General features: G+C 40.6%; 2 protein-coding genes across 2 annotated transcripts; both read right to left on the bottom strand.

The window, feature by feature from the left end:
• Positions 1–5,545: 5,545 nt before the first annotated feature.
• Positions 5,546–6,349, bottom strand: LOC149165385 (uncharacterized). The gene has a single exon (XM_089429793.1). It carries the CDS (start codon positions 6,347–6,349, stop codon positions 5,546–5,548), a length of 804 nt encoding a protein of 267 aa, XP_089285919.1.
• A 2,742-nt stretch (positions 6,350–9,091) lies between these two features.
• On the bottom strand, positions 9,092–9,781 carry LOC149165384 (uncharacterized). The gene has a single exon (XM_089429792.1). It carries the CDS (start codon positions 9,779–9,781, stop codon positions 9,092–9,094), a length of 690 nt encoding a protein of 229 aa, XP_089285918.1.
• Positions 9,782–12,516: the final 2,735 nt, after the last annotated feature.

Below are 12,516 nucleotides of genomic sequence, written 5' to 3'. Positions count from 1 at the left end.
AAGCCTTTGATTATAGACATTGAAGTGCTATGAAACTAAGAAAAAACAACGACTACAATTCGTATTGAGAATGTTAGAGAGCTAATCTTTGGGGTTAAATATTGGGTTACTTTGAGTAGTTATGGGAGTCCAAGAAGACCTAGAAACTGATTCAATTGTTTCATGTATGTATTAATATTTACACATTGTACATAATTCATTGAGACGATTTTTAATATAAAGTTTATTTGGTTTCCAGTTTGATTGTTTTACAGTGGTATCAGAGTGGGTAGTTCATCAGCCTGTTGATTGAATTGAGCCACTAGTTTTGTGGCATTCTTGAGTGCTCCTCCTTTCTTGGTGGACTACATTGTTCTCTCATTGTTGGTTTTGAAATCAGGGTCTCAAATTTGTTTTCAAACTCAAATAAAGATGTGTGAGCGTTGGAAACCAAGTTAAATGCACCCAAGGTAAAAGTTATTACCTACCAGTAAGTCTTATTGTTGGCACAATCGATAGTGAATAAATAACACCGAATATTAGCGAAGCTTTGAAGCATTTTTTTGTAAGTGAATTATTAATTATTTTTAGTGGAATATTTTTTCCATATTTTTCGTTTGAATTTAATCCACATATTACTGGAAAGTAGAGAATGCTTCAAAGTTCATGAAAGTGAAAGTAAAAATAGATTTACAGAAGTTTTTGACAAGAATTTGTAAAAAATAAATGAATATGGAAAATTTTTCCAGAATATGAGACCACGAGTAAGGTGAATACATTTCCTATATATTTTATATTACTTCTAGAAAAAACATATTTGTGTGGAAGTAGGTGGAGCCTGAAAGTTCAAAATTAACACAGAAAGAGGCAGATCCAGAAAGGTGAAAGTTAATAGAGAAACCAGATAGGTGAAAGTGAATAGAGAAATAATGAGAGAAATGTGAAAGCTAATAGGAGAAAAAGTTGGTGAGTATCAAGTGAATGGAAAGTGTATATCAATATTGTGATTAAAAGGAAATATTTCTCATTTCTTTTATTATATTTAAGAAAAAAATGGTTAAATCAAGGTGAAATGAGGAAGTAAAAGTGAAAGTGGCGAATTCTGAAATTAATTAACTTGGAGTCAAAAATGGTAGAAATATTTCAGGACAAGTTTGTTTTGATTTGAAATAGTTTTAAAATTTGAAGAGAAAAAGAAAAAGAGAAATAATGAGATTTGAACCTAGTTCTCTATTGAATTATTTTTGGAACCCACCATTAAATCACTAAGCCAAATTTTATTTAAAACAAAAGGAGAAAGGGATTTATATTTTATTTTAGAGGACTACTTCACATATTTGAGAATTTGAAAAGAATTTGTTTGAAAAAATTATTTGGCTACTAAACAATTATGACTTCAATAGTTTCTGTAGTTGGAGTTGTCCTTAGTGGAAAGGAGAAATATTAAGAGTGGTTTGAGTGTTTATAAAATTGGAGTATTTGGGATGCATGAATGCATAATGAAATTGAACTTGTAAAGAAGGTAGTGTGGTTAGCAAAGCTCATGCAGTTACATGGTGTGTTCAAGGTCACAAGTTCAAATATTTGTGCTTGATAATTTTTTACAAAACAAAAGGGGAATTTAATATTGGAGGTTGTGATACTCACTATAGTCGTTTTTTGCAAGATGACATTTTGTTTGCAACAATCTAATAAATTTTTTGTTGAAATTATGTTGTAAACGGGTGCATTTTCGGTTGAACCCAACACCCAGTTAAATCATTATAAATTCATTTGTATTGGGTGCATTTTCGGTGGTAGCCGACACCCATTTTTTCAAAGTTGATTACTGGAGAAAATGGCCAAACTTGATGATTTGTTACAGTTATTGAACAATTTAATGTTGTCTACTATTCATAACTATGTCCAAGTCAGCAAGGACATGCTCTTTGACATCCAAACATGTTTGAAAAATGCTAAAAGAAAAATTGAATTCTTAAAGCTAGAGTCCCAAATATGAACTACATGAATTACAAAAGAAGAATTATAAACTTGTTCTTTTTCAGAACAATTGTTTGTTTGAGCCTGATCATCAGTCAGAAAATGATCATAGTAATGAATTGATTTCAAGAGAAAATTTGGGTGCATTGGAAAGTCATGTTGAGGCAAGTGTATGCGAGAGTCATTTGGATACAGATGTGAAGCATGTTGTAACCAAAACTTGTATAAGACCATGGGAAGAGATTACTAATAATAAACACATAACTAGTTTGGGATACATGTCTTGGATGTATCTTTTCACATTCCAGGTTTTGCTAAACCTATACAATTCCAAAGTGTTGGATTTCTGGATGGTGTTGTTCTAGAACAAGTTGATAGATGTCAATAGTGTAATAGAGTTGTACATGTGAAATATCAATGTTTTGATATTCACTCATGTGAGAATTTTGGAAAGCGCAATCACGATACAAATAGATGTTCTAGAAAGAAGACTATTGCAAGAGAGCAGCTAAATTTTGGATGGATTTCTTCTTGGGATTGGATGAAAACAACCAAGAAGATTTATAAGTCATACCAAAGGATATGTTTGAGAGTGATGACCAGCCTCATAGTGATGAAGAATACTTCTCACCCTATCTCCGACAAGGGGGTAATTGTTGATGTCTCGCTACGGGTTTGAGTTCGAGATGTCAAGTTTGTTCGAGATGTCAAGTGAGCCAGATTCAAAGATCTACATTGAGCCTGAGCCACAACCTATACTAGTCAGAGCTAGATTTGTGAGACTTCAGTTTTTGAGTTGTTTATGAATGAGCACTTCCATATTTGGAATTGTTTGAGGAACTGTTGTGATAGTTCTAGAGTTTGTGGTCACATTAAAACCATTTTTGGTTGTTCTGAGAACTACTATGAAGGTTCCAGAGTTGGTGTTGGTTGAGACCTTGAGTTCTCCCATATTGGTTTGTGGCCATCCTTAAAAACAATTTATTAAGAGACATTCAGCTTTTGGCTGAGATGCATTTATACATTTTGAGCTCTCATTCTTGGACTTTGGTACATCCCTTTGGATTAAGGGTGGAATGTTAGAGAGCTAATACTCAGGGTTAAATATTGGGTTAGTTTGAGTAGTTATTGGAGTCCAAGAAGACCTGGAAACTAATCCAATTGTTTTTTGTATGTATTAATATGTACACATTATACGTCATTGATTGAAATCAATTAATACGTTTGATTTTGGTTTCCAATATTGTGTGTTTAACAAAGAATCCTGCGGTAAGCAACTATGAAACTCAACATAAACAACCAACACGCTTAGAGATATGCCATTTAATATGGGCATATACTTTTTTGAAAAGTTGTTGGGATGTAAGAAGGTACTTTGATGGGTGGAGGGTTCACCCAAAATGTTGGATAGGATTAATATACACAGTTCTATCTCAAAAAAAAATTCAAATATAAATAACTGTGGAAATCTTCATTCTATTAAATAATTATTATGTTATTCATCTATTAATGGGTGGGGTTGTATATGCCCACTGTTGGATTTAAGCAAGTACATTATCCAATGGTAAGAACATACAACCCCACACATTAATGGTCCAATAACACCATAAATATTGGTTGTGCATTATGTACTACTCTGACTTGGAATTGTTTGTTGCATGAAGACTCCTATCGTTTCCTCGGACTTTGAATGGAGTAACAACTTGAATGGAGAATGAATGTGTCGGAATTAAATAAGTAAAAATGGAAGGAGAGGCAATAGGAAAGTGGTATTTCATTTTAAATTTCATATTGATCTACCTTGATCTACATTACGTTTAAAGTGGGTGTTTTTCCCATCATTGATTATAATTGAAATTTTCTTTAAAATAAATATATGTTTTACCTAATTTTCAAGGTCAGTTTAAATTTATTTAAAAAAAAAATTAATGATAAAATAACACAGTTGACATATATGGGTATGTGTGATTTGTTTGTTTCAAGTTTTCTTTTTTGTCATCTTATAAATTTTAGTGAAGGTGTATAAATTAAAACACTCATAAATGTTATAATATTTATCTTAAATTATTGTTTTTTTTTTTTTTCTAAATAAGATTAATCTATTAACAAAGTAAAGAGGTACAGTTACAATGTGACCGAAGTCAAAACTCAGCTCTGAAGAGAGGTAGAACTGTCAAGAAAAGCAGATGATAAGACTGACTGTAGGCAGTGAGCTCATTGTTGAGTCTATTTTCTGGACCCACGCAGAGGACTGATTTCAGATTCTCTTGATATTGCAGAATTAACAAAAATGCCAAAAAAACTGAAAAACCACAAAATTGTTTGCATTACAAACTTGCCCAGTGGTAAGGGTCGAGGCTCTTCCTTGATACGGCACCAACCATAATCTGGCAAATCCCTTCCTTGAGCCGCGTTCTGATCAGAGGGACCAGGGTCAACCGGTGCCATCACCACATCCTGAGCACTGCGAACCTATACATTCAAATCCTATCGAGGCACATTACCAATTCCCAGCTGGAGGGATGAAGAAGGAGCAGAGATTGCCCCCGAACCTCTCGGATGAGATCTAGAGTCCTCTGTCTGATCAGCCTCATGGAAAACCACCGAGATATGAGCAATTATCCTAGGGCGATTCAAAGAGCTGTTAAAGGAGAAGATTGTAGAGCCAGACGAGGAAGGAGGCCCAGGGTGGTAGCTAGAGGAATGGAGACGCCCTCTCCCACTGCGGATGCTAGGGTAGCGGCCTGCTAATAGCTCACTAGAGAGGGAAGGCGAATCAGAGGACGAACTGGAAGGCACACGCCGGGTCTGGCCTCTTCGGCACCCCATTCTTTAGCACAGATGATGCATCTGGGAGAGAGTAGTAGCATGATGCTAGGTAGATAGAGCAACAACGAGGACCGAGAGATGGCAACAGCTTTGCCAATAGATCAGAGAAACTTCGCAGCAGAGACCCAATGTCCAGGAAGGGAGCCAGTGGAAAAGCTGAAGCTGCTTCGCTAAGAGAATAGGGTCAACATCCCACAACCCGAAACTAGAAATGAGGCCAGAGAGAAGATAATGAATCAGCGAGACAAAGACATCGAAACAACAGCTCGAAACCCAGGAAAGGAACGAGAGGAAGAACAGAAGCCACTCCGCCAAGAGGGCCGAGCCAAGCACCAGAGTAACCTTCCCCAGCAAGTTTCGAGAGACCTCAGGAATGACAGAGTTCACATCAAACAACCGAAACTCAGAAATGAGGCTAGAGGCAAGAGAATGAATCGAATGAAACAGCAAAGACGAATTCACCGCATACCCGAGACATAGCCTGGCCTTATCCTCCTCTGGCGCGCCTCGAGATGCTCCTTCCATAACTATAGCATTGAAGAACACCGCCTTATGATGCAGGCCAGAGCGTGCGGAGGGAAGAACCAGCGCTGTAGACATGATGTGTGAACTGAAACCGCTGGAATGAGAGCCGATGAACCTTGCTCTGCGCGCATGCCAAGAGCCAACCGCCTTACCTATATTTAACGTTTTGTACTAGGTGGGCAGGTGTCGATCTACCTCACCCCACCCCTGTCCTTTCATATTTAAGGCCACCTCAAACACCCGCATCTGGGAGGGCTGCATCCCTTTGGACCAGAATTTTGCATTCCTGTTCTTGATCATGTTTCTGAATTATGTCTAGAGTCCCTGTGAGTAGAGTGTGCTCAGTTTCCACCCCCAAATTGGCAAGTAGATCAGTGACCTTGTTGCCTTCCCTCTTAACATGATTGAAGATGATGGCCCGATTGTTGTGAAGCGATTGTTCTATGGCATCCAATCTGGCTTCGAGTCTCCAACTATTGGCAATTTTCCTCGCATGTGTCCCATTTAGGAGCTGTTTAGCCATGTTGATGAGGATTAGGGAATCGCCTTCGATTTCCAGGGGATGGAAGTTGTGTTCCCATGAAAGGAGAAGTCCTTGCCAGAGACCCTCCAATTCAGCCGAGTTGTTAGTATCCCATCCTATGTTTCCAAAGTATATGAGGAGAGGCGAACCTTCATGATTTCTAAATATGCCACCGAATCCTGCTTTTCCAGGGTTGCCCCTTGATGCTCCATCAAAGTTGAGCTTGAAAGTGTGCTTTGGAGGGGGTGTCCATGAGTCCTTTTTGATGTTGATGCTCTCTGAGGGGTTTTGATTATGAGTTCCCTGTGGGAGTTGCATGTTCCAGTTTGCCCAAATGGCTTTCTCATTTGCAAGAGTGGGAAAGTCGTCCGGAGACCAAGTGCGAAGCGCCAAGGTCTCTTTGAGATTGAGACAGAAGTTTCCCCAGATGATCTCTAATGGAGTACTTTGATCTTTGAATATGTGCTTGTTCCTTTCTTTCCATATGGACCAAAGGAGGAGTCCAGGAATCATTCTCCATAATTGGTTGAGAATTTCACTTTTGTAAGGGTTCTGTTGCCAATGGTGTATGGAGTTGGTGATGTCATCAGACACTCTACATCTTCTTTGACATTGAAAGCTGGCCTTCTCCCACAGTTGGTTGGCAAGGGTACATGAGTCCAGAAGGTGCTGGAGCGTTTCCTCCTGAGAGTTACAATTGGCACAAATTGAGGGCCCATGAAAGTTTCTTCATCTAAGATTGTCCCAAGTGAGGATTTTTCAGTGCCCAACTAGCCAGAGGAAGAGAGAGACTTTGGGTCAGGTGCCTGGTGACCAGATTCTACCCCAGATGGGATCCAGGGGTGTTGGATCTGTGCAAATGATTTTATAAGCCTCTTTGGTGGTGAAGGTTCCTCTAGGCGAGTAACCCCATCGAAGAATATCCCTGCCTTCGGAGTATCTAATTCATCGATTTTGGAGCTCCCTTTCCAGGTCCTTCTTAGTTTGGTGATCTGCATTCCTAATTATCCCATCACTTTGCTTCCATTGTCTATACCCTTGTACTGTCTCCTGAGACCAATGCTGCTGGACCTCTTCCTATTGCTGCTCCTCCCAGGAGTGGTCTGGAGGCTGTCTTAGGATGCTGTTGAGCTTTGGCAGTTGGTTCCAAGCGTCCATCCAAAACAGAGCTGTTCTGCCATTTCTTACTTCCCAAAAACTGTGTTGCTAGATCAACAAGTAGTGTTGTTTAGCAGCATTCCATATGAGTGAACCTTTTTCAGTGGGAGTGAATCTAATGAGCTCCTCCTATGGTCTATGATTGGCATATTTGGCTGTCCAAATGGCAGCCCATGGCTTGTTGGGAGCAGAGAGCCATTGCCACCAGATTTTTGCGCACATGATTGCATTGCTGTGACTGGGATCCCTCAGACCAATACCCCATTTTTCTTTAGGCTTACAAGCTGTAGTCCATTTTACCAAGGCCCATTTGTGATTTGTACCTGTTGCACCCCAAAGAAAGTTGCGCTGTAGAGCCTTTATTTTTTTAATGACCCATTTGGGCATTGCAAGGATTGAGAATAGGTATAGTGGCATTGCCTGTAGAACAGCTTTGATTAGCACCAATCGACTAGCTATATTTAGAGTTCTGTGAGTCCATAAATTGAGACGTGATTCAAGCTTCTCAAGGAGCATACGCCAGGAGGCCTGCTTGAGGGCAGAATCAATGAGGGGGGCTCCGAGGTATTTAGAAGGTAGAGAGTCTATGGAGAAGCCCAGGATACGAGCTATGGCATGTTGGGTAACAGGGGGAGTGTGAAAGAAGAAGATCTGCGATTTAGCCTTGTTGATACTAGTTCCTGAAGCTTCAGAGAAGTCATTCAGAAGGGATTTGAACAGAGAAGCTTCCTGAACCGAAGGGTATCCAAAAAGCATGTTGTCATCAACGAACTGTTGATGAGTGATTGCAGGCGAGTTGTGAATGGATAAACCTTTGAGCTGCTGGGAGAGGAGGGCTTGTTTGATGTGGCGACCCAAGCCTTCCGCCATTAGCACGAAAAGGAATGGGGAGAGAGGATCTCCTTGCCTAATTCCTCTTGAGGGACTGAAAGGATGGGATGGGATACCATTTATGAGGATAGAGAAGAAAGTTGTGGAGATTAGGTTCAGAATCCATCGTACCCACATAGGAGAAAATCCAAAAGCAGTTAACATTTTTTGTATATATGTCTAGCTTAGCTTATCAAAAGCTTTTGAGAGGTCAAGCTTGAGAATCATACCTGCCTGTTTGGAGTTCTTGAGGGAATGTATGATTTCATGCATGAGGATAATGTCGTCCAAGATCTGTCTTCCTTCCACGTAGCCCGATTGTTCAGGCGATATGAGCAGGGGCAGAAGCAGCTTTAACCTGTTGGCAATGACCTTAGATATCACTTTGTAAATTACATTGCATAAAGTGATTGGATGAAATTTGTCCGGAGTACTGGTGCTCTCTTCTTTTGGGACGAGTGCAATGAAAGTTGAATTGAGAGAGGGCAGAAGCCAATGAAGAGTATGTGATTCCTCCACCACTAGCCAGACCTCTTCTTTTATCAGCTCCCAGAAAGTGTGGAAGAATGTAGTAGTGAAGCCGTCCAGGCTAGGGGCCTTGCCCTCCTTGAGCTAGTTCATTGCTGCATCCACCTCCTGTGGTGAAATTGGGTGCAGAAGGAGTTCGTTGTGTTCTTCTGTAATAATTTTTGGCACATTTTGAATGATTTTTTCTATAGCAGGTCATTTATCTGTTTGGGGCTCTTGATGAACCTGCTGGAAGTGTCTTATAAACTCCTACTCGATCTTTGCATGATTTTCCACTCTTTCCCCTCCTAGCTTCTGAATGAAAGAGATGGTGTTGTGCATTCTTCTCTGAATTGTGGTTCGGTGGAAGAATTTAGTGTTCCTTTCTCCTTCTTTCAGCCACCTAATCCTGGATTTCTGCTTCCATAGTATTTCTTCCTGCTTTCTCCTCTCCTCCAATTGATTGTGAATGCGTTGTTCCTATGCCAAGGTCCCTTCATTGTATCCCTCGGTAATTATTTTTTGCTAGAGCTCTCTCATTTCCTTGTTTAGATCATGTTGCGCCTGACACATATTACCGAAAGTCTCTTGATTCCAACGCTTGATTTCGGATTTAAGAAATTTGAGTTTCTGTTGAAACTGAAACGTTTTTGAGCCCTCTGGCGGAGGGAAGTTTTTCTAGGAAGATCTGATGAGGTCTTTGAAGGCGGGATGGGTGAGCTAGAATGCTTCAAAGCGAAATGGTCGCTTGGTGGCATTGCCCGGTCTTTGCCACTGGAGGGACATAGGCCAATGATCAGAACCTGAATAAGGGAGAATTGATGCCACTATGTCGCCTACAAGATGCACCGCGTTTTTAGAAATGAGGAATCTGTCAAGTTTGGATGTGATTTGTTGCCTCCCAGCCCTGCGATTACTCCAAGTGTGCGTGTCATTGCAGAATTGCAGATCAATTAATAAATTGTTTTGGATGAATTCTTTAAAGTGGCCATTTTCCTGCTCCAGCTTAGCTCGGCCTCCTTGCTTTTCCTCTAGCCTAGTGATCATGTTGAAGTCTCCTCCAATGATCCAAAGAGGGTGGACTCTATTAAGATTAAGCACTTCTATAGTGTTTAGTAAAGCGATTTTGTTGCTTGCTTCCTGTGGGAAGTAGACGTTGGTAAGATGGCCATGGATGTTGGTGCCGATAATGTGGAAAGTAGCTTGAATAATGTGATGGGATGCATGAATGTCTGAAAGCATTATCGCTTGCGTGTTCCAGGCAATAGCCAGTCCACCTGAGGCACCCGAAGCATCCACTGCTACCGAGTGACAACCTGGCCATGCTCTGGAGAGAATGTTTCCAAGAGTGATACTGTTACATTTCGTTTCTTGAAGAAAGAAAATCTGTGGTTGCTCCTGCTTTATCATGTTTTTTATCATTTTGAGTTTCCCTGGGCTATTGAGCCCTCTTAAATTCCATGAAGTGAGCTTCATGATTCACTATTAGTGGTGGGCTTGTAGTACTTTGTCAACTTAGCATACCTGCCTGAGTCAACCAGGATTTTCCCTATTGCAATAGTTCGTTGGAGATCTATTCTTCTTCCCTCTTTTTGGAGTCTTTAGGGAGGAAGCTGCCATCCCAATGACTGCCCGACTGAATGCCTAACTGTTGTTGCTGGTAAGCCCTGGAGATGATGACTTCTAGTGTGCTGAGCTGATGCTCTGGAATCTTGTCATAGTCCTTCTTTCTACATGCTTGTTCGAGCTCAAGAATGTCAAGTCCTCCTAAATCAATACTCTCCGGTTCTTCGTCCATTTGTTGCGTCTGGCTCTTTTCATCTGAAGTGATTGCTAAGCTCAAGGATTGACTGGGGAAACCGTCAACATCCATATCTTTTTCTTTCCAATCCAAGACCTTTCTGGCCTCCTCAGGGGTACCATTGATGTCATTAGGGGGGCGAGGGATGGGAGAGGAACCAGAAGGAGGAGGGATTGTGGATGAGAGGATAGGCGAAGTGTTGGGCACCGAGTTCAGAGGTTGATCTTCTGAGGTTTTAGCAAGAACCTCAAAGCTGTTGCTTGTTGAAGGAAAGGAGGCAGTGTCCTGTTGGGGTTTTTTCCCTGAGGAAGGTTTTTTGTGCGATCTTTTGCAGTTTGCTACTTTGGTGAAGCCATCTTGGGCCAGCTTGTCTAAGGGATCAGAGGTTTGGGGTTTGGCATTTAGAGGGCAATCCTGAAAAAGATGCCCATGAGCATGACACTTACGACAGCGAAAGGGTACATGTTCATAATCCAAGGGTTGAATCCATTCATAGTCATCATGGAAGAGACTTACCAAGTCTGGAAGGGCCATGTCTAGGTGCATGAAGATGCAAATACGGGTGCAGGAGGTGTATCTGCGGAGCTTCATCTCTTCTACCGCTTTTATGGACTCCCCCAGCCCGTTTCCAATGTCTTCGAGTGAATCTTCGTCCCAGTATTCCGCTGGAAGAGAGTACATCCTGATCCACATTGGTGCCCAACTGAGGTCCTCCTTGTCCAGGTTAAATCTCTCTACCAATTCCCTTAAATACAAGCTCGCGAAGTCGAAAAAGTAGGGCCCTTCATCCATGATTCGATTCCTATCTTCAATGTAGATGAAGATCGCAGTAAAGAACCCCTTCGGTCCTAGCTGCAGGGTGACATGTCCCTTGGGTTTCCATTTGGCAGAGATCCATCTTGCAAAGCTTTTTCTGTCGGCCAGAATCCGATAAATTTTCCAATGAGCGCATGGTCCTTCATATACTGGATTTGCCCATTAATTCTTTGGCTGGGAAGTTCTATCTTGGGCCTTTCAGCTGCTATGGGTTTGCATGTCTTCGAGGTGACCTTGGGCGTTTCCTCTTGCTCTACTTTCCCTTCTAGTCTCTCTCTGCGTCCGTCTGACTGGCTAGTGGAAACATTTGTCTTATCTTGCAGTGGGGACTTTCTAATGTCTGCCTCTTCTTGTTCTGGTCTAGAGGGCGAAGTTCGTGGTTGCACTGGAGGCTCACGATTAGAGGTAGGGGAGGGCTCTAAAGCCCCCCCTGGGGAGATCCATTTCCGCGCTGATTAAACCAAGGGAGTGCTATCGTGCTTTGGTAGGTAGTCATCCGGAGGAGGCAGAGAATATGCAATCTGCACCGTTGCAGAGTATCGCAGAAACCCTAGTTGCAGAGCGTCATGCCAAGCTTCATAATTATCGCTTATTGTCTATCTTAAATTATTATTATTATCGGGTGTGTTTATTTTATATTTTGGAAAATAAAGTTACAATTTAATTAGTTTTTTATGACTTTTTAATTTTGATGATGTGAAATGAATCTTGAGATAAGTGTTTTGATACATATCTATATTTATAATTCATTCAATTTATATAATTGTGCTAGTTTTTATAAGATGGAAAAAGGAAAACAAGTGATGGGCATTCTTTCCGATTAAACAAATCACACATAGTCATCATATGTAGATTTATTAATACTCAAATGTGCTATTTTCTCATTAAAATGTGGAGAGGCACTCTACAACCCAATAAGGAATTGACGTTCTAAAATTTTATGAAAGACGTTATGTAATGTAATGTTATGTTGATTTAACCAAAAAATTAAAAACTTAAAAAAATAATTAGACATAACTTTTAGTGAGTACACGGTATTTCATAGCCCATGGAATTTCTAATGGTGAAGCATATTTAAAGACTAGAGGGAATCCATTATGGAATGCAAGTGTAATAACCTGGTCTCTTTCACATTTGTATATTTTGAAAGAAGCATAGGCACATGGGCAATAATGACAACAGATTCCAGAGTTGCGGTGGACTTTGCTTGGGAACAAATGGAAATCAAGAATGACAGGTGGAAAGCAAGGGGAAAGGGGTATTGAGGTGATTGGTCTATAAGACCAGGTAGGAAAACCTAAAAAAAAACAATGACAAGGTATACCAACAAAAGAAAAATCAAGGGACAAAGGACATATCAGTTGCATTTGATTGGCCCCCAAATTCTAGGCCAAACTAGAAAAAAAAATAGTCTCCTAGTGGGAGTCGACTTAAGGATTTGTCCCTGTACCCATTTGAACAACATGTGTAGGGGAAAACATATTCTAGGAGAGGCAAAGGCTTAGTTAATCAGAGGGAAATTTTTGTC

Source organism: Pinus tabuliformis, chromosome 5_1 (genome assembly GCF_031772625.1).
Source record: "Pinus tabuliformis cultivar Carrire ecotype Pingquan chromosome 5_1, CPIR1, whole genome shotgun sequence".
In the NCBI taxonomy this organism is placed as follows: Eukaryota; Viridiplantae; Streptophyta; class Pinopsida; order Pinales; family Pinaceae; genus Pinus; species Pinus tabuliformis.
This window is presented reverse-complemented; position numbering and strand designations above follow the sequence as displayed.

Excerpts from the sequence above, each read along its gene's own strand:
- LOC149165385 (XM_089429793.1), bottom strand. The coding sequence starts at position 6,349 with ATGATTCCTGGACTCCTCCTTTGGTCCATATGGAAAGAAAGGAACAAG.
- LOC149165384 (XM_089429792.1), bottom strand. The coding sequence starts at position 9,781 with ATGATAAAGCAGGAGCAACCACAGATTTTCTTTCTTCAAGAAACGAAA.